At 39.1% G+C, this 23,999-nt stretch overlaps 1 protein-coding gene across 2 annotated transcripts in view; it reads right to left on the reverse strand.

Annotated features, from left to right (window-relative positions):
• Nucleotides 1–23,999, reverse strand: part of Dgkk (diacylglycerol kinase kappa) — a 131,957-nt gene that overhangs the window by 30,638 nt on the left and 77,320 nt on the right. For both annotated transcript variants that reach the window (XM_063280457.1, XM_039100305.2), the window contains exons 5-13: nucleotides 22,264–22,399; nucleotides 21,733–21,839; nucleotides 21,335–21,460; nucleotides 19,600–19,702; nucleotides 12,973–13,156; nucleotides 12,276–12,384; nucleotides 11,401–11,540; nucleotides 10,529–10,610; nucleotides 8,219–8,310 (exon numbers count right to left, since the gene is read on the reverse strand). In XM_063280457.1, the coding sequence (XP_063136527.1) occupies nucleotides 8,219–8,310; nucleotides 10,529–10,610; nucleotides 11,401–11,540; nucleotides 12,276–12,384; nucleotides 12,973–13,156; nucleotides 19,600–19,702; nucleotides 21,335–21,460; nucleotides 21,733–21,839; nucleotides 22,264–22,399 (1,079 nt within the window). The remainder of the gene's footprint in view (nucleotides 1–8,218; nucleotides 8,311–10,528; nucleotides 10,611–11,400; nucleotides 11,541–12,275; nucleotides 12,385–12,972; nucleotides 13,157–19,599; nucleotides 19,703–21,334; nucleotides 21,461–21,732; nucleotides 21,840–22,263; nucleotides 22,400–23,999) is intronic.

The raw sequence follows: 23,999 nt of genomic DNA on the forward strand, positions 1-23,999 counted from the left end.
AGTTGGTATTGACCAAGACACTTCCTCCATGCATGTTAGCTCTCATGTTTCCAAAAGGTGTTTCATGATTCTAAAAGGCTATTTGGGGTAATATGTAAAAGCAGTCATATTTGGCTGTGAACTCAATCAACTACAGGGACTGGTATGGCATGAAATGCCCATGGGCACAATAGTGGGGTGGATAATATAGAAGTAACCAATAACTTTTTAGTTAATTAAAACTACTTAAATTTAAAGCCTGCTCCACAGGATGAAACACAAGTCTGGTACTGTAGATCTAGCTATGAACCAAAGATTGCAGATTTTGGGCCCTAGGGCTATTTTGCTGCTAAATGGACAGAGCATCTAAATTAGTGTAATTATAACCAATGATTAGTGAATTCATCAGAGAAGTGTCTTTGTGTAGTGGATAGTGATTAACATAGAAGCTTACAACCAATCAAAATGCAGGGATTATGTGTCAATATATTATTCAACCACAAATGGAATATCTGTACCACCAACCTCCCTCCCTCCAAAGTTCTGGAGCCATCATGGGAGAGAGGGTGGAAATATTTTAAGAGTCAGAGGTCAGAGTATATTGGAGGGAACCAGTGTCTTCAGGACATGACAGGATTACTGCACTCCACTTGGCTACCAGGACGGCCTACCTTCCATTAGGTATACTCGGTAGTAAAATTAGTGGAATTTTTTTAAGGAAAAAAGACAGAGGTGACACATTTGAAAGGATGGGGGTAGATCTGGGGGGAAATTTAGAGGAATGATTAAAATAACTTTTATAAAATTCTCAAGGAATTCATACAATATTATATTTAAAAATAATCCAAGCTAGAACTCAGAAAACTCCAATAGAATGTAATGTGGGGAAAAAAGAACATAAGATAGAGGGATTGGATCATTCAGTAAAGGAAAATGGTGATAAACACACACACACACACACACACACACACACACACACACACACACACACACCTGGGAGAGATTAGTGATACTATGAAAACAGCTAATCTTCTGGCTATATGAACTAAATAATGGATACCATACTAACACATAAAATATATTTTAACAAAATTGTAGAAGAAAATTTTCCAAAATAAGATACCCATGCAGGTACAAAAGGCCTGCAGTACTCCAAATAGATAGGGCAGAAAAGAACCCTCTATGCCATATTATAGTTAAAACATTGAAGACAGAATAAAGGATATTGAATGATATTTACAAGAGAGACAATTCAAGCCATTTATAAAGGTAGGATTATTAGAATAGCACCTGATTATTTGACATTTATAGCCAGAAAGGCCTGGAGAAATGTATTTCAAGTTCTGAAAGATCAAAATTGTCAACCCTGACTATTACAACCAGCAAAACTATCTATTAAAGTTGAGGGAGAACTGAAAGTCTTGCATGATGAAAACAGACTAAAGAAATTTTCAATCACCAAGCCAACTCGATAGAAGATATAGTAAGGAATAACTTAGTCTAAACAAAAGAACAAATATACCCAAGAGGTCAGAGGTAGTAAACAATACCAGGACCAAATGAAGTCTAAGAAAACATCACAAGATCAAAAAAAAAAACTATAAAATTCAACAAGTTTCAATACTAAGTCTGTTTACGAATTGTCTCAATTACCCAATAAAAAGACAACAGACTAACGCATTGAATTAGAAAACAGGGTTCATCTTTTTAATGCATCCAAGAAACACACCTTACCATGAACAACAGACACCATGTCTTGGTAAAAGGATAGAAAAAGTTATTTCAAGCAAATTAAACCAAGAAAAAAAAACAGACATAGCTATTCTAGCATCTCTAAAAACAGATTTTAAGCCAAAACTAGTCAAAAGCTATAAGGAGGGTCACTTAATCCTCGTCAAGGGAAAAATACACAAAGAAGATACCATAGTTCTGAATATACACACATCAAACATAGGTACATCTAATTTATAAAAGAAATACTACTAGATTAATATAATACCACTAATATAAAACCGCAGATTAACTACAACACAATTATAGTGGGTAACTGCAATGTCTCACAGCCATCAATATGAGGTTATTTAAACAAATACTAATGAGAAACATTACAGTTAAATGACACCATAAATCACATGAACTTAAGGGACATCTACAGAACATTATACTTAAGCACTAAAGAATACACATTCTTCTAGAGTCCATAGGACTTAGATGCTAAAAATATCACACATCAGGACACAAAGTGACTATCTCAAAAATACAGGGTAAATGAAATAAAATCCTGTATTCTATCTTACCACAATGGAATAAAACTATATATCAACAGCAGTCAAAACTACAGAAAGAACTCAAAGTAATAGAGACTCAATAGCAGTATACTGAATGATGAGTGAGTCAAGAATAAAATCAAGAAGAAAAGATTTTAAATCCTATAATTGAAAATGGAAACAGAAAATACAAAACTTAAATATAAAATGGTTAAGTATGGGGAATATAGGGGTTAAAGGATTAAGAGGAAGCGGGAGTAGGAGTAAAGGGTGGGACAAAGAAAGAGGATAGTGGGTAGGTTAAACAAAAATAAGGATGTATGAAAATATCTATTGCACCGTCAACTGAAAAATGGATAAAGAAAATGTGGTACATCTAGACAATGGAACACTATTCAGCTGTTAAAAACAGACACCATGAATTTTGCAGGCAAATGGATGGAATTCGGAAGTATCATCCTGAGTGAGGTAACCCAATCTAAAAAGGACATACATGGTATGCACTCACTTAAAAGTGAATATTAGCCATAAATACAGGATGCCCGTGCTGCATACACTCTATAGACACAAGGAGGCTGGATAGGAAGGAGGGCACAAGGAAAACTGTTTGAGCCTCACTTAGAAAAGGGAAGGGAATGGCCATGGAAGGCTGATGGAAGGAGGGAACTATGTGGGAGAGGGGATCAAAAGGGAGTTGTTGGGGTTCAGGGTCAGGCGTGGGGAAGGACAGAGGGGTTGACCGGATAGCCATGAGAATGAGTGGGAATCTGCAACCAATTGGGGTGTGTGTAGGGAGAATCTCTAGGAAGGCATGAAGACAAGATAGGAGAGGCATCCAAGAATCAATGGGAGTGGCCCTAGCTACAACTTACAACATTGAGGATATGGAACCTGGGGAGACTTCTGGCAGTGGCCAGGCAAGAACTTCAGTGGAGCAATTGGACTCCAACATACCCACAAAACTTTCAACCCAAAATTTATCCTGTCTGTAAGAAATGCAGGGACAGGGATAGAGCAGAGGCTGAGGGGATAATGACAAAACAATATCTGACTCAAGTTGAGACCCATCCCATGGACAAACACCAATGTCTGACACTATTAATGATACTCTGTTCTGCTTGTAGACAGGAGCCTAGCATGGCTGTCCTCTGAGAAGTTCCACCCAGCAGCTGACTCAGACGGATGCAGACACCCACAGCCAAACATACACAGGCTCGAACTAGGACTTCCCACACATGCATAGCAGATGTGCAGCTTCACTTTCATGTGGCTCCTGAACAACTGAAGCTGTGGCTATTCCAAAGCTGTTGCCTGTCTGTGGGATTTGTTCTTCTAGCTAGGCAGCCCTGTCTGTCCTCAATGGGAAAGGAAGTGCCTAGCCTCACAGAGACTTGAAATGCCAGGGTGACGGGGATACATGGAGTTGGGTCCTACTCAGAGGAGAAGGGGATGGGGGAAAGGGTTATGAGAGGGAGTGACCAGGAGAGGGCAGTGAGTAGTATGTAAAATGAGTAAGTAAAACAACTAATTAATTAAAAAAAAAAAAGAAACAGAATGGAATTACCCTACATGGATGGATGATGTCATTCCCAGAAGGCATGGCTCATTATTGAAAATCTAATTGCAAGGCATGAGATATGTCCCTATGAGTTATTGGTCAAGGAACACCAGAGGTCTCCAAAACAATCTATTACCATTGGTTACACACCATAACTACAGGTAAGTCAATATTGGGGAAAACACTGTGCACTTTCACTGTATGATATAAAGAAATCAATTTCAAACCACCTGGAAAAGTTTCTCCCTGATGGTGAATTTTCATAGCAGTGTCAGGTGCTATGCAGGCTGCTGGGAGAGGAAAAACGTCAATGATTTTATCCAGTGCTGGGCCCTGCATGCTACAATATTATCCTGTTAGGCAAGATGTGTCCACAGATATAAAAATAACATGACTGTTATGGGGTAACTAGTGGTTTTGATTGAACTTGAGGCCTGCTCCACAGGAAGAAATTTCATACCTGTTACTACAGCTTTCTCAAAAGCCCATGACTTAGAAGGTCATAGGCTCTAGGGTATAACTTGTTGGTATTGCTTTGCTAAATGGTCATGTTGTCAAATTACCTTCCAAATATTTGTTTAAACCTAATAAACCTGGCTCGCCCTCAACCATAGTCTGAGAAGCTTCTTTTTGCAGTGGGCAGCAGGTAAAGCAGTCTGATAACAAAAGTCCAAGTAATGAGAATAAAAGATTGATTACCCAGTAGCAAAGAAGACACCTGCATCAACCCCACAAGTACTAAAGCTTGAAGACTATTGCAGAGGAAGAGTGAAAAGATTGTAGAAGACAGAGGATGTTCTGTGACATGTTTTCTTGGTGACTTATACTGTACTTATAAGCTCAGAGTAGCTGTGGTTACCTTCAGAACATCAAGCCATATAAAACCCCAGTATAGATGGGGTAGGTGAACACCATGGCCACTCCTTACTGAGAAGCTATTGTCAGTGGGTAGTTGCTGAAGGATGGAGAATCACTGCTTTTGAGGATGTGGTCTCTGATAAGTTAGCCATAGCTTAGTGGTTGGCCCCATATCTATGCATCTATGGGTAGCAGTAACTGGATTTAGTGGGTTATGAAAAGATAAAGACATTTTGGGTAGTATTGGGATGATGTGAGGGTTTATGGAGGGAAGGGATGGGGGTAGGTATACTTCTATCTCATTGTATATGACAATTCCAAAAACAAAAATTTAATAAGAAAAATCCTGATGTATGGGCAAAGTGATTCACAAGACCTGGTGTTAAATGAATCAGACATTTTATAGAGCAATGTATTGTATGCTAATGCCTACTTAAAACTTGCTAAAATTTGGGGATAATTAAACTATGGGAATACAAAGCTACTATGAAAAGTTTTGACATTACCAATGGCATGAATGGGAGGCACTTATCCTTTTGATTTTGTACTGTGTGGCTATGTAACCTATAAAGATGAATAGCACTTTGGAACTGGAGAGATGGTTCAGTGATTAAAAGCACTGCCTGCTCTTACAGAGGGTCCTGAGATCAATTCCCAGCAACCATATGGTGGCTCACAGCTATCAAGAAAGAGATCTGGCGCCCTCTTCTGGCATGCATGTGTACATGCAGATAGAGCTTGTATTTTTTTTTTTTTAAAGCTCAAAATGAATAGAGTTTAAATTGGCAAATAATACAATTTAAAAATAAAAACAAATTGCAGACTGGTACAACCATTCTGGAAATCAGTCTGGTGGTTCCTCAGAAAATTGGATATTGCACTACCTGAGGATCCAGCTATACCTCTCTTGGGCATATACCCAAAAGATGCTCCAACCTATAACAAAGACACATGCTCCACTATGACCCTGGGCTCCAACCTCATAGGTAGCAATGAATAGCCTAGTAAGGGCACCAGTGGAAGGGGAAGCCCTTAGTCCTGCCAAGACTGAACCCCCAGTGAACGGGATTGTTGGGGGAAGGGCGGTAAGGGGAGGAGGATGGGGAGGGGAACACCCATATAGAAGGGGAGGAAGAGGGGCTAGGGGGATGTTTGCCTGGAAACCGGGAAAGGTAATAGCAATTGAAATGTAAATAAGAAATAACCAATTTTATAAAGATGGAGAAAAGAAAAAAATAAAAACAAATTGGCAGCCTACAGATTGGGGAAAATCTTCACTAACCCCACATCCAATAGAGGGCTAATATCCAAAATATATAAAGAACTCAAGATGCCAACCACCATGAAACCAAACAAGCCAATAAAAAATGGGGTAGAGAACTAAACAGAGAATTCACAACAGAGGAATCTCAAATGGATACGAAGAACTTAAAGAAATATTCAAAGTCCTTAGTGATCAGGGAAATGCAAATCAAAATGACCCTGAGATTCTACCTTACACCAATCAGAATGGCTAAGATCAAAATCTCAGGTGACAACAGATGCTGGCGAGGATGTGGAGAAAGAGGAACACTCCTCCATTGTTGGTGGGATTGCAGACTGGTACAACCATTCTGGAAATCAGTCTGGAGGTTCCTCAGAAAATTGGACATTGAACTGCCTGAGGATCCAGCTATACCTCTCTTGGGCATATACCCAAAAGATGCCCCAACATATAAAAAAGACACGTGCTCTACTATGTTCATCGCAGTCTTATTTATAATAGCCAGAAGCTGGAAAGAACCCAGATGCCCTTCAACAGAGGAATGGATACAGAAAATGTGATACATCTACACAATGGAATATTACTCAGCTATCAAAAACAATGACTTTATGAAATTCATAGGCAAATGGATGGAACTGGAAAATATCATCCTGAGTGAGGTAACTCAGACCCCAAAAGACATGCATGGTATGCACTCACTAACAAGTGGATATTAGCCAAAAAAGTCCAGAATGTTCAGGATACAGTCCACAGAACTCAAGAATGTTAACAAGCCAAAGGGCCCAAGTGAGGATTCCTCAATCCCACTAGGGAGGGAGAAGAAAGCAACCACAGAAGGCAGGAGGAGGGAAGGAGGGACTTGGGTGGGAGAGGAGACAGGAAGGGAAAATGGGGAACATGATCAGTCATTGCAGGGTGGGTGACAGGACTGAAGCCCTGAGGGCCAGCAGAAAGAAGGGAAACAGGCAACCTTGGGGGTCAAGGTGGGAGTACCCTCTAGAATGTACCAGAGACCTGGGAGGTGAGAGACTCTCAGGACTCAAAGGGAGGGGCCTTAGATGAAATGCCCTACAGTGGGGAGAGGGCACTTGTAAAGCACACCTCTAGTAGAAGACAGGGTATCAAGTGAGGGATAAGGTTGCCATCCCATAGTCAGAAACTCTGACTCAGAATGTCCCTGTCTGAAAGAACTGCAAGGACAAAAATGGAGAAGAGCCTGAGGGAAAGGAGGTCCAGTGACTGGCCCAAATTGGGATCCAGCTCAAGGGGGGCGGGCAAGACCTGACACCATTACTGAGGCTATGGGGTGCTCACAAAAACAGACTGCTTTCCAAAAGACCCAACAAGCAGGTGAAAGAGTCTGATGCAGATATGTGCACCAACCAATAAACAGCAGCTGCTGACCCCTCTGGTTGAATTAGGGAAAAGCTGGAAGAAGCTGAGGAGAAAGGAGACCCTGTAGGAGGACCAGCAGTCTCAATTAACCTGGACCCCTGAGATCTCTCAGACACTGGATCACCAACCAGGCAGCATACACTAGCTGAGGCTCCCAACAGAGTACAGCAGAGTACTCCCAGGTCTAGCCTCAATCAGAGAAGATGCGCCTAACCATAAAACATGGGCTTCCACCTGCTTCACCCAGAGGTAAGGTAAAATGGCTATTTTCATATTTATTTAAAAAATATAATGAAAATTCCTCAGGCTGCAATAATGAGAAAAAATGTTTTTAATGTTTCCCTTGAGGGACTTGAGACCCCAGGGAGTGGGGAAGTCTGGTGGGATGGGAATTTTCTTAGAGACAGGGGAGGAGGTATGAGAAGAGGAGCAGAGGGCAGATTGGGAGGGGGATAATGACTAGACTGTAAAAAATATTAAATAATAACAATAATTTGTAAAAAAAAGAAAGTTAAGAACATGAAAAATAGATACATAGATAGCAAGTGAGCAGGTAGTGCTAAGCACTGAAGAGACCTTTTCCAGTGTCAAAGACAGAAAATAAGGTGTTTGTACTGTTGGACCTAGAAAGTTGTGTGGCCCTTTTGGAGCCTTTTTTCCAAACACCTACTTGCAATTTTGTCTCTGTTTTTAACAGCATGGCACCTCACTCCTGTTTTACCCTTTTTTTCCCTTAAACTTTCCACTAAGGAAATTTGAGTTGAGGGAAAATGATTAGAAAAAAATAAATATATTCTTTACACACACACACACACACACACACACACACACACACACACACACACACACACACCAGCCTATGATACCCTGAAGGATAAAATCCAAAGGAAGGCTTACCTTGTGGCGATGACCATCTCAGTGGGGTACTTGGCCTTCAGAATTTTGTTCAACTCAGTGGTTGCAGATTCTACGTTCTTGATGGCAGCAGCCTAGAGGGAAACAGAGTGTTTAGTCTCATAAGCTTAGCACTGTGATTTATTTATTAGACTGCATTGCCTTAACCCATACCCCACACCACCAGCCTTGTTATTTTCTTCTTAGTCTTTACCAGAAACTCCACTGACTTTCTGGAAATAAAGCCAAATCATCCTTAAATGTACCTAAAGATAATCTGGTATATAAATCATTCTAAAAATGAAAGAAACGCTCTGTGAAAATTTTCATATTATGTTACAGAAATAGTAAATAATAGATTTGTGATTCTGATTCATAACTTCCCAATACCAGGAATTTACTTTTTGAATAAGGTCATGAACAATATAGCTTCCACTCATATAGTACTGAGCATGTAGCTGACTGTGTTCTAAGTTGAACGTATATATCATTTTTATATACTCTCAATATCTACCCTGAGATGTAAAGATTACTTGTATACCCATTTCACAAAAGAGAAAACTGAGGCACAGGAAAGGAATCATTAGGCAGAAGACCTTATATTTGATTGCAGGTAATTAGGCTCTTGAGTCTGTTCTCCTAATTACAAGTTCTATTCCTTCCTTTTACAGCCAAACCTGAGCACTATAAATCCTTTTAGATGTTCTCAGTATGTCTCAAGTTTGTTAAATTTTCTTATCCATGCTAATGATTCACAAACTTAAATCACCATCATCTCTCCTCTGATTAAGGTCAGCATCTCCCAACGTTTCTCCTCGCTCTGATCTTTCTCCTGGGTTGGGCGCCTCCTCACACATCATGAGTTATAGCTCAATTTAGCATGTTTGCGTATGTGCTAAAGTGAATACAATGAGATGGTGGACATTCCCATTTGAACGTCCCAGTATGTTTGGAAGTTTGTCTAATAAAGTAAGAAAAAGGAAAGACAGGCTGTGGAGATGTCTTAGTTGAAAGAGCACTTGAATTGAAAGAATAAGGACCTGATTTTGAATCCTGAGGACCCACATAAAAGGCCAGCATAACACACTATACACCCACCACACCACCCATGGGTGAGGCAGGAGGCAGAGATGGGCCGATCACTGGAATCTTGTCAGCTAGCTAGCCTTGCCTAGTCTGCGATGGTCCAGGCCAATGAGAGACCCTCTCTCTAACAAAAAAGGGGAAGGTGTGTAAGGGCCCAGATGTTCTCTAACCTCTGACCACAGTGTGCTGTATACATGTGCACCCACTGCACATACAGGCAATCAAAATCCCCCAAACACTTCTAGAATTCTCATTGCTCCAAGGATAAAAGTCCAAATTCCTACCATGCTTTATTAGCCTTCTCTGGGTTTGGTCCCTGATTACTTCTCTAATCTCTCATTTTGTATGTTCCATCACTGGCTGCCACACCCTGGGCATTATGAATGTGTTTCAATTCTATTGATATCACAGAGCAATCACATAATATTCTTATGTTTGGAACAGTGTAAAAACAGGCCTTGTGGTGGTTTGAATAAGAATGGGCTCCTCAGGTAAATGCTTAGTGGGGTGGCACTATTTGAAAGGATTAAGGTAAAACCTTTTTGAGGAAGTGTGTCATTGGGGGCAGAATTTGGAGTTTCAAAAGCCCACGCTATTCCTGTGTGTGTCTCTTCCTATTGCCTGCTGATCAGGATGTAGACCTCTCAGCTACCTCTCTAGCACTATGTCTACATGTGTGTCCCCATGTTTGCTGCCATGACAATAAAGGACTAAACCTCTGAAGCTGTCATCAAACCCTAGTTAAGTGCTTTCTTTTATAAGAGTTGTTGTGGTCATGGCATCTTTTCACAGCTAGGAAACACTCACTAAACCAGCCTTCCTTTGTCCTTTTTGCCTAGTTAGTGCTATTCCTTGGGTGTTTACTGAAATAACACTCATTCTAGATGTTTTCCATGACAACTCACAAAGTGACATCCATGCAATATTTTATTAAAACCTTGCCTTTTCTAACTCTAGACTCCAAGCTCTACAATAACTCCGAGCTCTCTGTATTCTTCTTTCTCTACACAAGAACATTTCCTAACACAGTACTTCATACACAGCACTTATCTCATAGGCATTTTGAATGAATTAAGTAAGTAGCTAGATAACTTATATCCCTAATGTCTGACATATTTGTAATCAATAGCTGTTGATTGGCATCTCTAATCCTCTCATTCTCATCAAGTCCTAGTAGCTCATATGTGATGAAATTGTTGCTTTTAATTATAGTTGACCAATAATCACCTCAAATCTTGGGATATCCATTCCCACCTGTCCTTTCAGCAGTGGAACTGGCTTGGGTGTCTCACGGATCATCACACTCCATCTACAATGAAGTTTAAACATAAATATTATTCAGGTCTCCACTAATTACAAGGGAAATCAATACTTCACAGTTACGCTAAAGTTCAAAATGTTATTGTGTTTGGGGGAAGAGGGCTACAGGGTCTACTCAAGCAGTGTACCTAATGTCAAAATACACAAAGAAAGGATTCTGCTTCATGATGGCCTTAGGATTTTTTCCCCACAGGACTCTCAGAAATCATTGTGCTTTCACTAGAAGTAGCATCATGAGCATCAGAAATATTTTTATGAAATATTTATACCAGAGCCTTGCCCAAGATCTACTGAATAAGAATCTCTGTGGTGGTCCTAGATTTGTGTGTTGAAAACCCACACCTCACAATAAAAGTCCTATCTCTCAGGATATAGGATGATGTCTCTATTGTCTGGAGCAGTAGAAATATCTGCCAGTTGTTACTGAATTCCCTCCACTCCCACTTTATAAAAATCATTTCTCGGAGAGCCTGATTTTACTACAGATTCTTTCTCATGAGTAAGTATGCTTCTACCAGCCAAATGGTTACACATTTAGAAGGATGCTAGGCAAACCTTTGAAATATATTCATGAATCCCCTGCTCTACAATCTTTAAGGGCGGAACAGGGGCTTCCGCATTATTTGAGGGAATATGTGACTCTCTGGCTTCTCAATAGCTAAGCCCTTGTGAATTAGCCTGCACGTATACCACAAGGGACACGGTATATGGGGGAAGCTGGGCTCTGAACTTCAAGGGTATAAATGGAGGCGCAGAGATACAGCCTTTTGGCCACTCACCTGTCTAAAATCCTCACGTGAGCCTGCTCTACTCTGCTGAGAATTTCCAGTGGTGATTTGCCTTTACTCCAGAATGCTCCCCAGCCAAGGACACGAGCGAGATCATTACCAGTTCCAAGTGGGATGATTGCCATCTGACACTGCAAAAACAAAAGGAGAGGCTCTTTTCAGACAATCCTTCCACCATGTTTTACTCTCTGCAAGATGTTGAGGGTGCTCTTAAGAAAGAATATGCCTTACAGCCAGTGGCTTTAAAGGATTGCTTTCTAGAAAGTGTAATAAGAGGGTATTTGGGGCTGAATAATATTTTATCAAAGAAATTGGACCGCATTCTTAATTATTTTCACAAAAATAATAATGATATAATAATAATAATAATAATAATAATAATAATAATAATAATAATATACTCAGTAAAGTGGAAAGTTTCTGGACTAGGCAAAATTATCATAGCTATAGCTATAAATGAATATAACCATCATTTCTATTTGATTTGGGGCCCAGCAGAGGAGATGCCCCAGGAGACATAGATTCTGGATTCAGAAGAGCAAGGGGAAAATGTATGCCTCTGTAGAGACGCAATGAAGAAAATCATTACCCTCATAAGGAGAAGGAAATTGGCATGTTCTATTTCTTTCCTTTAAAGCCTAGAGAATGTTCATTCCTTATGCCTAGTCCATTATTTTTCCTTCACCCAGCTACCACTAGAGAATAGTCTTAAGTGAGCATGTTCAGATTGGTCAGGTTAACTATTAGGCTTGTAGAAGACATGCTTATAGATAGGAATGATACAGACTTGGAACTTCGTAGGATACACAGCTCCATACCCCATACTCTTTCTAGCAATCGTTAAGCTGGTTGAGCCAGGGACTTACCCGATCATGCAATCCATAGGCATCAATTGTAGATAAGACCCAGCTCACGCTGCCATCTCCACCGCAAACCAGAACGCGAAAACGGGCAAAGTTCTTGAACATAGCAATACTATAAGGAAAAAGGGAGAAAATGAAATAATTTCATGATTATTTAGAATTTATAACTATTTCTTACAGTATGTCAGGACCTAAGGACTCTTGCTTCAGCACCCTCGTAATAAGGCCATCTGCCTTCTCTTTGTATTAACTTCTGATTCTGTGTATATTTGTGACTACAACTTCACAAGACAAACTCAGAAATTAGACCTTGTCTCAACTCATATTATTTTGTCCTTAGCCTTTCTTTGGGAGCCATTAATAACCTAGTCATCTGCTGAGGCTCAGGAAGAATATATTGCATAGTTGTTAGGGGCTCACAGAAGCCAGCACTGAACTGTCAAATGATCCCATAATAAAGTCTGTACTTATGTCCATTTGCTTCTTCCTCTGATGTCAAAGGACATAGTTTTCTATAGTGCCAATCAGAAGTAAAGCAAATTTGGGTTTAGGAAAAGAGATTGTAGAGATTTCTGGGAGGGGTAAAACAGTTCAGAGTCATATATTTATCTATCTGCCTAGATATTTATTCTAGGCTACATGTACAGGGGTGGGTAGACTATTCTCTATAGACAAACATACCCCTTTTCCCCATGCTTACCCTGCTTCAGGTCCACCCTTCGCCAGGTCGAATACTTGAGACGGATTAAGGTATTGTTTGAATTTTCGGAGGAAGATGATCCCTTGATGATCTCCACTTTTAGAGTTGATGAAGATGAGCAAGGGACAGGAACAAGTCAGTGGCCAGTCGAGATTCCAGAATTCAGACGATACTACTAGCTGACCTGATAAACACACAAGAGAAAGAAATAGGGCAATTGAGATAAGATATGAGTCTGCATCACATTTTACAAAGACTTTCTGACAATCTTTTGCTGTTAAGGAGTAGAGGAAAAGTTAGAATATCATCAAAAAAGTGAACAAAAGTATTTGCTCTGCTATTTCTACATATCCCCCTATAATTTTCTGAGAAATCATTATATACCAGACATCATATTAGATATTGTTAGGGATATAGCCTTTGATCTCAAGCAAGGGAGATGGGTGTATTTATGAATATGTGAATATACTGGAAGAAAATAAAGAAATTGCTGCAATAGTCAGAGATGAGCAAAACTCCATGGGAAAATAAAAGATTGAGAGCCCAAGAGGAGGAGCAGCAGCACCCAAGCTAGTCCATCCACTCTGTCTGGGCTAGCTCAGTTCTCTCAGTGAAAAGGGGACAGACCAAGAGAGCAGGGAAGGAAAGACTGTCATTAAGCCAATAGCTAACAAAAGAGTTCCTAGCAGAATGACATATCAATATAAGGTGAAGCCAGAAAACGTAATCACGTCTCTAAAGCTCAGAAAGAGCCATCTACATTATCACACCAAATCCATGGTAGAATGAGCCTACAGATAAGTTGTCTAGCAGATAATCTCCAATATTGGAATTACCCATATAGAAGTAGGGTTATAACAGCCAAATAAGTAGTCTAAATAGCCAAATCCTGCCAACTTGTGAAGAGTCTTAAAGTCTATTGGCAAGGAGATGGGCATTGATAGTTTTCTAGGAGAGGAACTGTCAACATATATCGGCCCACAAACATCTGAGCTCATGACTTGAAAAGAATGCTCCAGAAAAAAAAATATACATAGGGCAAAAACCATGAGGCTCATTCCTATGGAGGATAGGTGTACTGAACATTAAAAAAATTTCTGTTGTTCCTGGGAAAATAGAAGGCAGCTTCCTCCCTGGGCTAGTCCCCAGTAATTGGCCGGTAGTATGTGAAGGCCTCCTAAGCAGTTCTGTACCGAATTTTCAGGACTTGCCAGAACTTGCAACTACAAAAGTACTATGTTTCCTTAGCAGTATAGCTTATATATAATTACCTTTCATGAGCAAATACAATACCCTTGTCACAAATTTTTAATGAAAGGTAAAATAGTATCATAATAGTAGTTTGGTCATAGTCATTCATTCATTCATTTATTCATTCATGCATGCATTCAACAAATGTTTATTGAGGATGTTCTCTGTGCCCATTCTTATTTATGTGAGTGGACAAAATACAGCTCTTGTTTAATGAAGGCAAGATAAATATAAAACTTAATGTGTTGTGAAGAAAAAAAGCATAGGAGTGGAGTAAGGATTGCACTTTTAAACGATGTGGTCAAGAATGATTCTCAGGAAAAGTGGCATTTAATATCATGGAGGGGAAGGGATGGCAGTTGGTAGCTCCATGGTAGCAGCAACATGTGAGATTGCATCAATGCAAACTATCATTATGATATTCAAATCAATAAAAGGCTAAGTAATTGAGACACATGGAGGAAGAAATTTGGGGGGTGGGGGATGAGGAGACAAAGAAAAGTGGTAGGGCCCTGAGAGGGCAACCTAGGTAGTTCTCATTGTCTTGGAACAGTGTAATTGGTACAGAGTGAGGGACGGGAAAAGTGCAGAAAAATGAGATCAGAAAGCTGACAGAATCCAGACAGCATGGTATCAAGATGCTTAGAGGAAGCAATATGAAAAAAAGGTGAGCCTGAGACCACCAAGTAAAATATTATGATTCAAGTCACAAGATATCCTTGCTGCATCTCAACAAGTATGTAGACCCCAAGAGATATGGTTTGGATATGAATATCAAAAACCCCTCACAGACTCATGTGTTCTTAGCTAGAGGTGCTGTTTTGTTTTTTGAAAATTGTATAATCTTTAGAAGATAAGGATATGTTGGAGAAAGTGGTCCATTAGATTGGCAGGCCTTTTGAATGTCATGGTCCAGCCCCAGTTCAAGCCTCCAGTTCTCTGATTCTTGGTCTGCATTGATGTGAGTAAGTTCACATGTTGCTGCTACCCACTGCGACATCTTCCCCTCCACAATGAACTGGACTGTAGTCCTTCAGACTGTGAGCCAAAATATATTCTCCCAATTTAAGTTGCTTCTTGTGAATATATAGTTACAGCAACAAGAAAAGTAATAAACACACTGACTGAAGTGAGGGCTGCAGGAAATAGAGGTGAGAGGGTATAGATGCATGATTTGTCTATAAATATTTTGTATTATTTTAAAAAGGAAAACTCATAGCCTATGTGAATATATTTGCTAGTCAAGAATTAAGAATACAAGAAAACAAAAGCTAAATAACCATGAGAATATAGCAAAAAAGAAGACTGTTTTAGAATCATCTGGTAACTTTGAGCAAGTACTATGCTTTGTGGTATATTTTTATAAGACAGGTAGTTGTATTCTATAGCTGGTTCCCCTCCGAGTTTAATCACTAAATTCCAGGAAACAAATTAACCTCTCTAGGGGTTCATCTTTTTCATATGTATAACAGTAGCACATTGCAAGGATTAATAAAATAGTCAGCTTAGAGAACTAGAGTGTAGAAATGTTCAATTCACAGGTAAACAACCTGATTCACAAAGTTGCTTTTAAGTGACTAATGTCAACTACAAGTGACTTTCTTATACTACGTCACAGTTTATTTTATTTTACATCCCAACCACAGTTTCCCCTCCCTCTCTCCTCCCAGTCCTTCCTCCATCTCCACCCCCTCTCCTGGCCCAACCATCTACTCTTCTTCCATTTCTCTTCAAAAAAGAGCAGGCCGAGAGGGATATCAACCAGTCCTGTTTCACAACTATTCTGTAGTTCAGAAGAGAACACAGAAAGCTGGCCTCTAAATTTTAAAGTACCTCAGACTTGAGAAATAGCTACTGGATGACACAATCGAGAGTAGAAAGTAACCTGAAGAGTCATACGGGCCAGAGAAAACAGATGAGTAAGTGTGCACCTTGGTCTTCAGGCTCAAGGGCATACATTATACTAGAACAGACCAAAGAGGTCTGGCTTGACTCCATCAAGTACTGAAAAGAGTACAGGGGCTTTAACTGCTTATAGTCTGCATATGAGTCAGCACCCTGAAGAACCTCTTAAAGAGCTTACTGTGTTTGTTCAGCTGCACTTATACAATCACCACATCCTAATCCAAGAGACCACTAATTTCACTTTAGCATTCAGGCCACAGAGGATGTTAAGTTGGCATAAGTTTTGCCTACTGTTATACTTCCTGTCCTAGTAAAGTCATTTTTAACAATGCTTAAACAAGTGTAACTTTCGTAATGCACCCAAGAATGTATCTTTGCCTATGAGTAGACAAGAAATGACAGGTGACTCCATGAACTAGGCTGAAGAAGTCTACAGAGAATAAGTTATTGACACTAAGCAGTGAGCAGGCATGGGCAGGAAATATTTTTGAGGATTTGCTGTCTTTATGAATGCTGTGATCGTTGAGTGTATAGACATGACAAACAGTGGGCAACAGAATAATAATAATAGTAGAATTGTGGTCAGAGAAGGAAATAATATTGTTATTATTGTTAGGTCTTCTTTACTAAGATGTAAAACTCTAGTCATGTACATTTTTGCATTAAAGGTTTTGCTAAATAAACCTTCCTTCATAATAGTGAAAAAAGTCAGAAATGAGGGGGAAACATGTTAAGGAACTTGTCTGAAATCACACAGTAAATAATGGAGCATGTTCATGGGACCAGTAGCATAGACAGTATCGGAGAACTTTTCAGAAATGCAAATTATTCAGATGCACTGAATCAAAACCTCTGAAACTAGGGCCCAGAAATGGATGCTTTTATAAATTGTTCTAAATGAATCTGATGTATGCTTATGTTTAATAACCACTGGGTGAGTTCCTACTTTACTACACAGGATGTAATTAACTTGGGGAAGCGAAAAGGGGCCATTATAGGAGCAATAGAAGAGAACAGTTGATTGAGTTGGACCTTAAAGGATAAGAGAAGTGGGTAATTAGAGGTCTTGTCATCAATTGCAGCCTGTAGACCAAATCAATATACACAGGAATGACGACACAACAGCACTGGCAAAGGCTCCTGCCTCAGAAGGTCATCATCTGGTTGCTGTAGAAAGGATTTTCTAGCCTGACTGATAAGGTGGGGTAGATTATCCTTAATAACACATTAAGATTCTGGGTAAGAACTGAAGAAAATTTCTCTAGAATAGAATGTCTCAGAAAGTAGCCTACTCTTGAAGGGCTTATTTGTCTAGGCTAAGAAGTCCAGAAAGTGTCAAGAAGAAAGGGCATTCTTTAAGCTGTTTTTTGAGCAAGTCCAAGCTAAGTAATACATGGTAGAAAAAGGGTTGTCAGAATGATATTCAAGTGGACCAAGATTGCTGCTACATAGAAGCCAAAATTAAAAAGATGCTTCATAGCACGTTAGATGACAGAAATATTCCTAGTCTAGGCACTTCTATGCAAAAGAAACAAATGCCATTAATTGATGAGCCATAAAAATAATAAGAAATGGGATGGTATAGGAGAGAAAGAACCATACATTGGATATAAACTTCTATGAGGACAGAAACATATATGTGAGCACAAACAATAGTTACCATCCCTGTTAATATACAGTCAGGATGAGTTTGTAGGATGCTAACTATCTCTAGATAATGGTGAAGGAAACGGGAATACAAAGCCTAAGGTTTAAAAGTTGGTTGACTTTTATCATCTTCCCGCAGCAGAGGCCCACAGCTAGATATTATACAGAGAATGAGAGACCTTGGGACACCCAACCCTAAATGGTATGTCTCCATCAAATCCCTCTACTTGGGGCTTAGGAAATCATGAGGAGGCACAGAGTCCAAGAGCCAGAGGGGATGGAGGATACTGGTAGAACAAGGCCTTCTAATTAAAATAAGAAAAACTCATATGAACTTACACAGACAGGAAGCAGCAAACACAGGGCCCATATGGGTCTGCACCAGGTCTTCTTCATATATATTATAGCTTTCAATTTAGTATTTTTATGGGGCTCCTGAGTGCATAAACAAGTGAGTCTCTGATTAGTCTGCCTTCTCTTAGGATTCTTTTCCTTTTGTTGGTTTGCCTTGTTCAATTTTGATGTGATGACATTGTTTTATCTTTATACACATATTTATTTATTTATTTATTTATTTATTTATTTATTTATTTATTTTTCTTTTTTTCGGAGCTGGGGACCAAACCCAGGGCCTTGCACTTGCTAGGCAAGCGCTCTACCACTGAGCTAAATCCCCAACCCCATATATTTATTTTTATCTCTTAGAAGCCTGTTCTTTTCTAATGAGAGACAGAAAGGGAATGGATCCAGATGGGAGGGGAGGTCGGGACAGAGGAATCAGAAGAATGGAGGAAGAGAAAACTGAAATCAGGATGTATTGTATGAGGAAAGAATCTATTTTCAATGAAGGGATAGTAAATGAATGTTAATAATGCCAAAAATGTAGGTTGACCCCATGAGCAGCCTGAATTTGCTCAGGTAATTAGCTTGTTACATTTCCTAATGTATCTATTTCATCTTCCCCAAGCTTCTTCATTCGTCTATCCAGTCAACCATCTCTTATTGTCCAAGTCATTAAGTTGGTGATGTTCTAAAGATAAATATTTGAATAGATCTGAGAATAATATATCCATGCATCTCTGAGTAGTTTTACCTTTATGGTTTTATATGGTACTATGAGGCACATGCTTGCATGTGCCTTCAGAAACCTCTGGGAATGGCTCCTTCAGTAGCCTGACTTTTGTCTGTGCCCGTAATTCTGTCAATATTTCTTACTCTTATTTGATATCCAAATGTCTATTCTTTCATTGATACTTAACAATGCTTCATTCAATTTTTTATCATTGTGTTGGAGCAAGACCCTGGATCATCATGATTATTTGTTCTATAATGCCTATCTTAGGTCTCTCTTTGTGGGTTTCATGTACCTTGTGAAAAAGAATGAATCACTATTGTCTGGGAAGTAACAAAGTATCAGCAAAAAGTACAGATTTGGTAACCATTTTGACATTAGTTTGTATTTGAAAAGTAACATAACCTAGACCTTTGATAGTTTTTGAACCCAAGGGAAGAAAAAAATTCCTTTCATAGATTAGGTAGTATTTGAAAACCATCAAGAAAGATGAAATTATTTTTGAACAATCAGAATTGTGACAGAGTCTACAGAGAACATGCCCATACACATGTACATATACATACACTGAAACACAATGTTCACCACTACAGTTTCAAGACTAACTCTTTAATGCACACATAAAAATCACCATCCCCACCCCCCAATATTTACTAGTTGTGGAGAATAATTTCTGCCCTTCCCCGCCTTCCCCAGCCTTTATACCTTCCCACCCTCCACAGTGTTTCCAAAGTAAAAGCCAATGAACTCACCATCACCTCTTGGGTCGCTCAATGCTGTGGGTGGAACGATCAATGAGCGACAACTTCCGAAGGAACATTCCTTGGAAAACCGCTTCTGGCAGGCCCCGTGCACCTGAAACGATAAGAGCACAAGAGAAAAAGGAAGGGGAGAGAGAGAGAGAGAGAAGAACATTGATTAGTTTCAGGTTCCATCCCAAGAATTAGATCCTTAACATTATAAATCTCCCTTTCTGAAATTTGGTACTAGTTACTTAAACTTTAACTTGCCTGATACCACCCACCCTGTTCTACTATGAAACTGCGGTCTCCCTGAGCATGCAGAACTCTGGCCCTTTAAAAGGGAGTCTTTCTGAAGATTCTCCTCTACACATACTGAGATGTCTGTTACTAGCCTTCAGACACAATGTTCAGTAGCCTGCTGAAGGGGGGATTTCTTTGCATTTCCAAAATCTCAATCCTGATAATGTGTTTATCTGTCAATCTTTAGAACAACTGTATGTGGTAGGAAAAGCATCATTGTACACAATTTAGAAATGAGCATATGTGAAGGCTCACAGAAGTAAAGGCTCTTACCTAAGGTCAGATAGCTGGAAGTGCTAAAGCAGACTTCCCTACAAGTTGCCATTCTTCTTAGATTTTTGAACTTTCCAAGTACCTCATCCTAAAGAAGTTCAGTTGCTAGGGACATGAACTTGACTGGCATGGCTATTCAAAAGCAATTAAAAGGAGGCCACTGGACAGGCTCTTCAGAGAAGAAGCCTATTTCAGTTTCTTCTTGTCTTAGAAAGCTCAGTTTGAGAAAAGCATCTAAAAGCTTTAAAAAGCCAGATCAAAGTCTCAATCTCTGTGATTTATCACAGCTTGAAGACTGTCGGCTCTTTGATGTATATATACAAATAACCATTCCCCCAAATATTTTACTAGTTGTGGAGAATGTATACTATTTATATTATATTTACAATATAGTATAATTTAAATATTATAGTTTATATATTTTATAGTTTTATAATATTATAACTTCATAATATAAGATAATATCCTGTGCATTATAAGTTTTGAAGAATTTATTATATACCAGTTACATGCTTCCTGTCCAATCTACATTTGGCCATCAAAAATGTCAAATGTCCAGATAATGTCAAATGTCATCTAGAGCAAAAATTATCCTCATTTGATGTTGTTGGTGTTATAGTTAGGAACATGGTCGGAATTAAATATTAATCAAGACTTTATTTCTGTCTGGCTATATGACCTTGGGTCCACCTTTCTGAGCCCCCCCACATTACTCATCTGTAAAATGGGGACAATGAGGCTTAGTTCAATGTTGTTCTAAGAATTGAGATAATGAATAGAAGATATTTATATGTAGTAGCAATGATAGCTTGTCATTATTATTAACCATTAATAAAGATAAGTTTCCAAGAAATATTCATGAGTCTATTCTTTCTTAAGGTTAGACTCCAGAATTTATTTCTAGTTGCTCATATTGCCAGTGTAGAATTTAGCCTTTCTCATTTCCAAGATAGCTTTATCAATTAAGAAGCATCAGATTATAAACACCTTAAATCTTTCTCCCAAAGACTCCATAACCATCTATGAAAGGCCAAGTTAGTGGGCTCTATACTATGGAATCTATATCTACATATCTACTTATCTATTTATCCTGATATACTTAAAGACAATCTCTAATCTACCTCTTCTCTAGAAACAAATTTAAATATCAAAGGTATGGAAAGAGTCTTACCGTAGAGCCACACCAGAGGCAGCGGAAATCCTGGAGTCTGTGATAACTACCGCAACTCTCATGACATACGGTGCACTGAGAGTTGGCCGGTATATTTCCTTCTACCCACTGATGTGGCATTGTTTGCTGAAAGGGAAAAAGACAAGAGATAGAAATTAGTGATAAAGAAGGGAAAGCTGGAACAATTCTACTACCCATGGAATTAGTCCCATGAATGCTCTCAATGTGATTGACTAATGAAAAGTAGGAGTTGGAGTTTAACTCTTTGATATCTGACAGGATATTAGATATTGTGGAAGAGATTACTCTGCTTATCTAGTGTTAGGGAGAATTCTTCTGTCCCTGTATGTCATGGCTTTAAAAAGTGGGGGGGGGGGAGGGATCCAGCTGCTACTTACTATTTCATCAGCGGGTAGAAGAAGGTCATCAGTTATGGATAAAGTGTTCCATTTGCAGTCTTTGTTTGCTCTCAAAGCACAGACTTTGTGAGATTTCACCTTGCATACTGTGAAATGAGGAAGAAAAAAATAGGTGTAAATCTGGTGACAATGTAAATTCTAATACTCTTCCCTAAGCTTCTCTGGAGGTTAGAATTCAAGTGCTTTCTAAATAATTTCAAGCTATTTCCAGAGGCCTAGTTCTAATGTGAACCAGTTCCTTGCTAGCTAAGCTTCCTACTCTCTATTAGTAGGAAAGATTTTATTTCTGATTTTTCAGTCCTTATGACCATATAGTCCCGTCTTCCTATATCCAACCCTCCATTTTTATCCATGAGAACACTACTTCATGCTAATTTCTCTTTTGGCTTTTCCTCCATTGGGTTTAACTTCACATAAGAACCAAAGGCTCAGATTGGATCAGCGATACTAAATTCTTCATGCCTAGCTCTATCCACTGAGCTCTGCTTTCTAAAACAATCAGAAAGCTACCTTCACAAATGATGGCATCTCGAGATAAGGCAGGAATGTTCTCTCGACAAACATTGCAGAACTGAGTCCGAGGATTAGGACTGGAATACCAGTAGTGCATTCCGATAAGGAAAGGGTTGTTTTCGGCTGCAGGTATCTAAAGTAAAACAAAGACAAGAAAGAATGGACGGTTAATCACAGAGGTGCATTAGGGAAGAGCAGAAAATCTGCTGCTAAGTCTAAAATGGCTCACAATGTAGGTGTCAAAGCGTGTGAAGGAGAGGATAGAGAGTTAGACACAGTCTCCGCTTTTTGTTTTAATTTTGTTTTATGGCTAGCTTCAGAAGGTAAAAAAAGAAAGAAATGGGGATAATCTCAAAGAGGAGCTAAAGACAGAAGCAAGGGTCTTTATATTCCTTGCTCTAAACTACTGTATTAATTTAGTCTGACTGGGCTTGGTTGTCTTTTAAAAGGAAGCAAAGGAGGCAGTGAGTTTGAAATTCAGGGGTATCCAAATGCTCTGCCAAACAAAGGCGGGCCGGTGGCAGGGCTCATAGGCAGAACTAAGGAATGCCTGCTAGGTTTATCTCTTCCTCAGAACACTGCTGCCTAGTGAGCAGAGCACTGCTTTACTTGGACAACACTTGAAAGAACTTTAAATCCTTCTCTCAGGATTGCTTTTTTTTTTTTAATCCACGCTTTGACCGCCTACAGCAGTTTCTTGGTTAATCATTTTAATCCATCCAATGAGCTATTGAACAAATATTTACTGAATTGCTGTGATATGCCTGGTACTTTTTCAAGTCATTTGAGATATAATCATTAACAAGATACAGTCTTGCCCTTATGGTGTCTCCTTTCATACTAATTTGTCATTTTGTTATCATGCTTGTGAGCGCAGCATTTGCATAGCACAGCCTGACTTTCATTATCAGCAATGATGCGAGATGTATAAGATGTATGGGCACCAAAGTCTCCTGACTTTGTTCTGTGTATATTTTCCTAACAATTGCCCATCCTTTCTCTAGTTAGCATGAATATTTCAGTTTCTCCTCTGCCTTTTTGTAAAAAAAAAACTTGGCATAGACACACATAGGTTCTTACTTTTGTCATTTATAATGGGTTGTGTGTGCAAAGGCATGGGAAGACTTTAAAAGAACAATACATTCTCCTAGATGTAACTTGACAACAGACCACTAAAGAGGTTACTCTTGAGGGCTCAAACTTAAGTTTAAACTTAATCCATTTACTGGAATTACCCATCCAAGACATAGCTTGCACAGAGTACTCTCTGATCTTTATTCCCCATGGGCATGCTGGTTATGTGTTAAACTACTGTTGGATAGAATCTTTCTCTGTTATTTTGGTAGAAAAAGCTACTATGATGAAGTGACAGTTGGGCATTTCTTTGTGATTAGAATTTTATTGTATGCTGACACCTTGAAAAGCTCCAGACCTGGGAACATCAGAATGGAAAGCAGAGAGCCTTGACATTGGCACTCTGAGCTCACAATTCCTTTCTATTTACAAGGCTACTGACAACAACTAAACAAACATCTTTCCTCTTTCGATTTTCCTTTTCTTCTTTCCAAATTACTAGGAACCCATAACTATATGTCAGGTAACATACTAAATACTGGAGTTAGAGAGATCAATATGTCATAGATATCAAGGAACTCAGTCATTTGGAGGAAACATTTCTCAAAGAGATAATCATAGTGTGGTGAAAAAAATTTTAAGGAATGTGCAAGGCTCTA

Source organism: Rattus norvegicus, chromosome X (assembly GCF_036323735.1).
Source record: "Rattus norvegicus strain BN/NHsdMcwi chromosome X, GRCr8, whole genome shotgun sequence".
In the NCBI taxonomy this organism is placed as follows: Eukaryota; Metazoa; Chordata; class Mammalia; order Rodentia; family Muridae; genus Rattus; species Rattus norvegicus.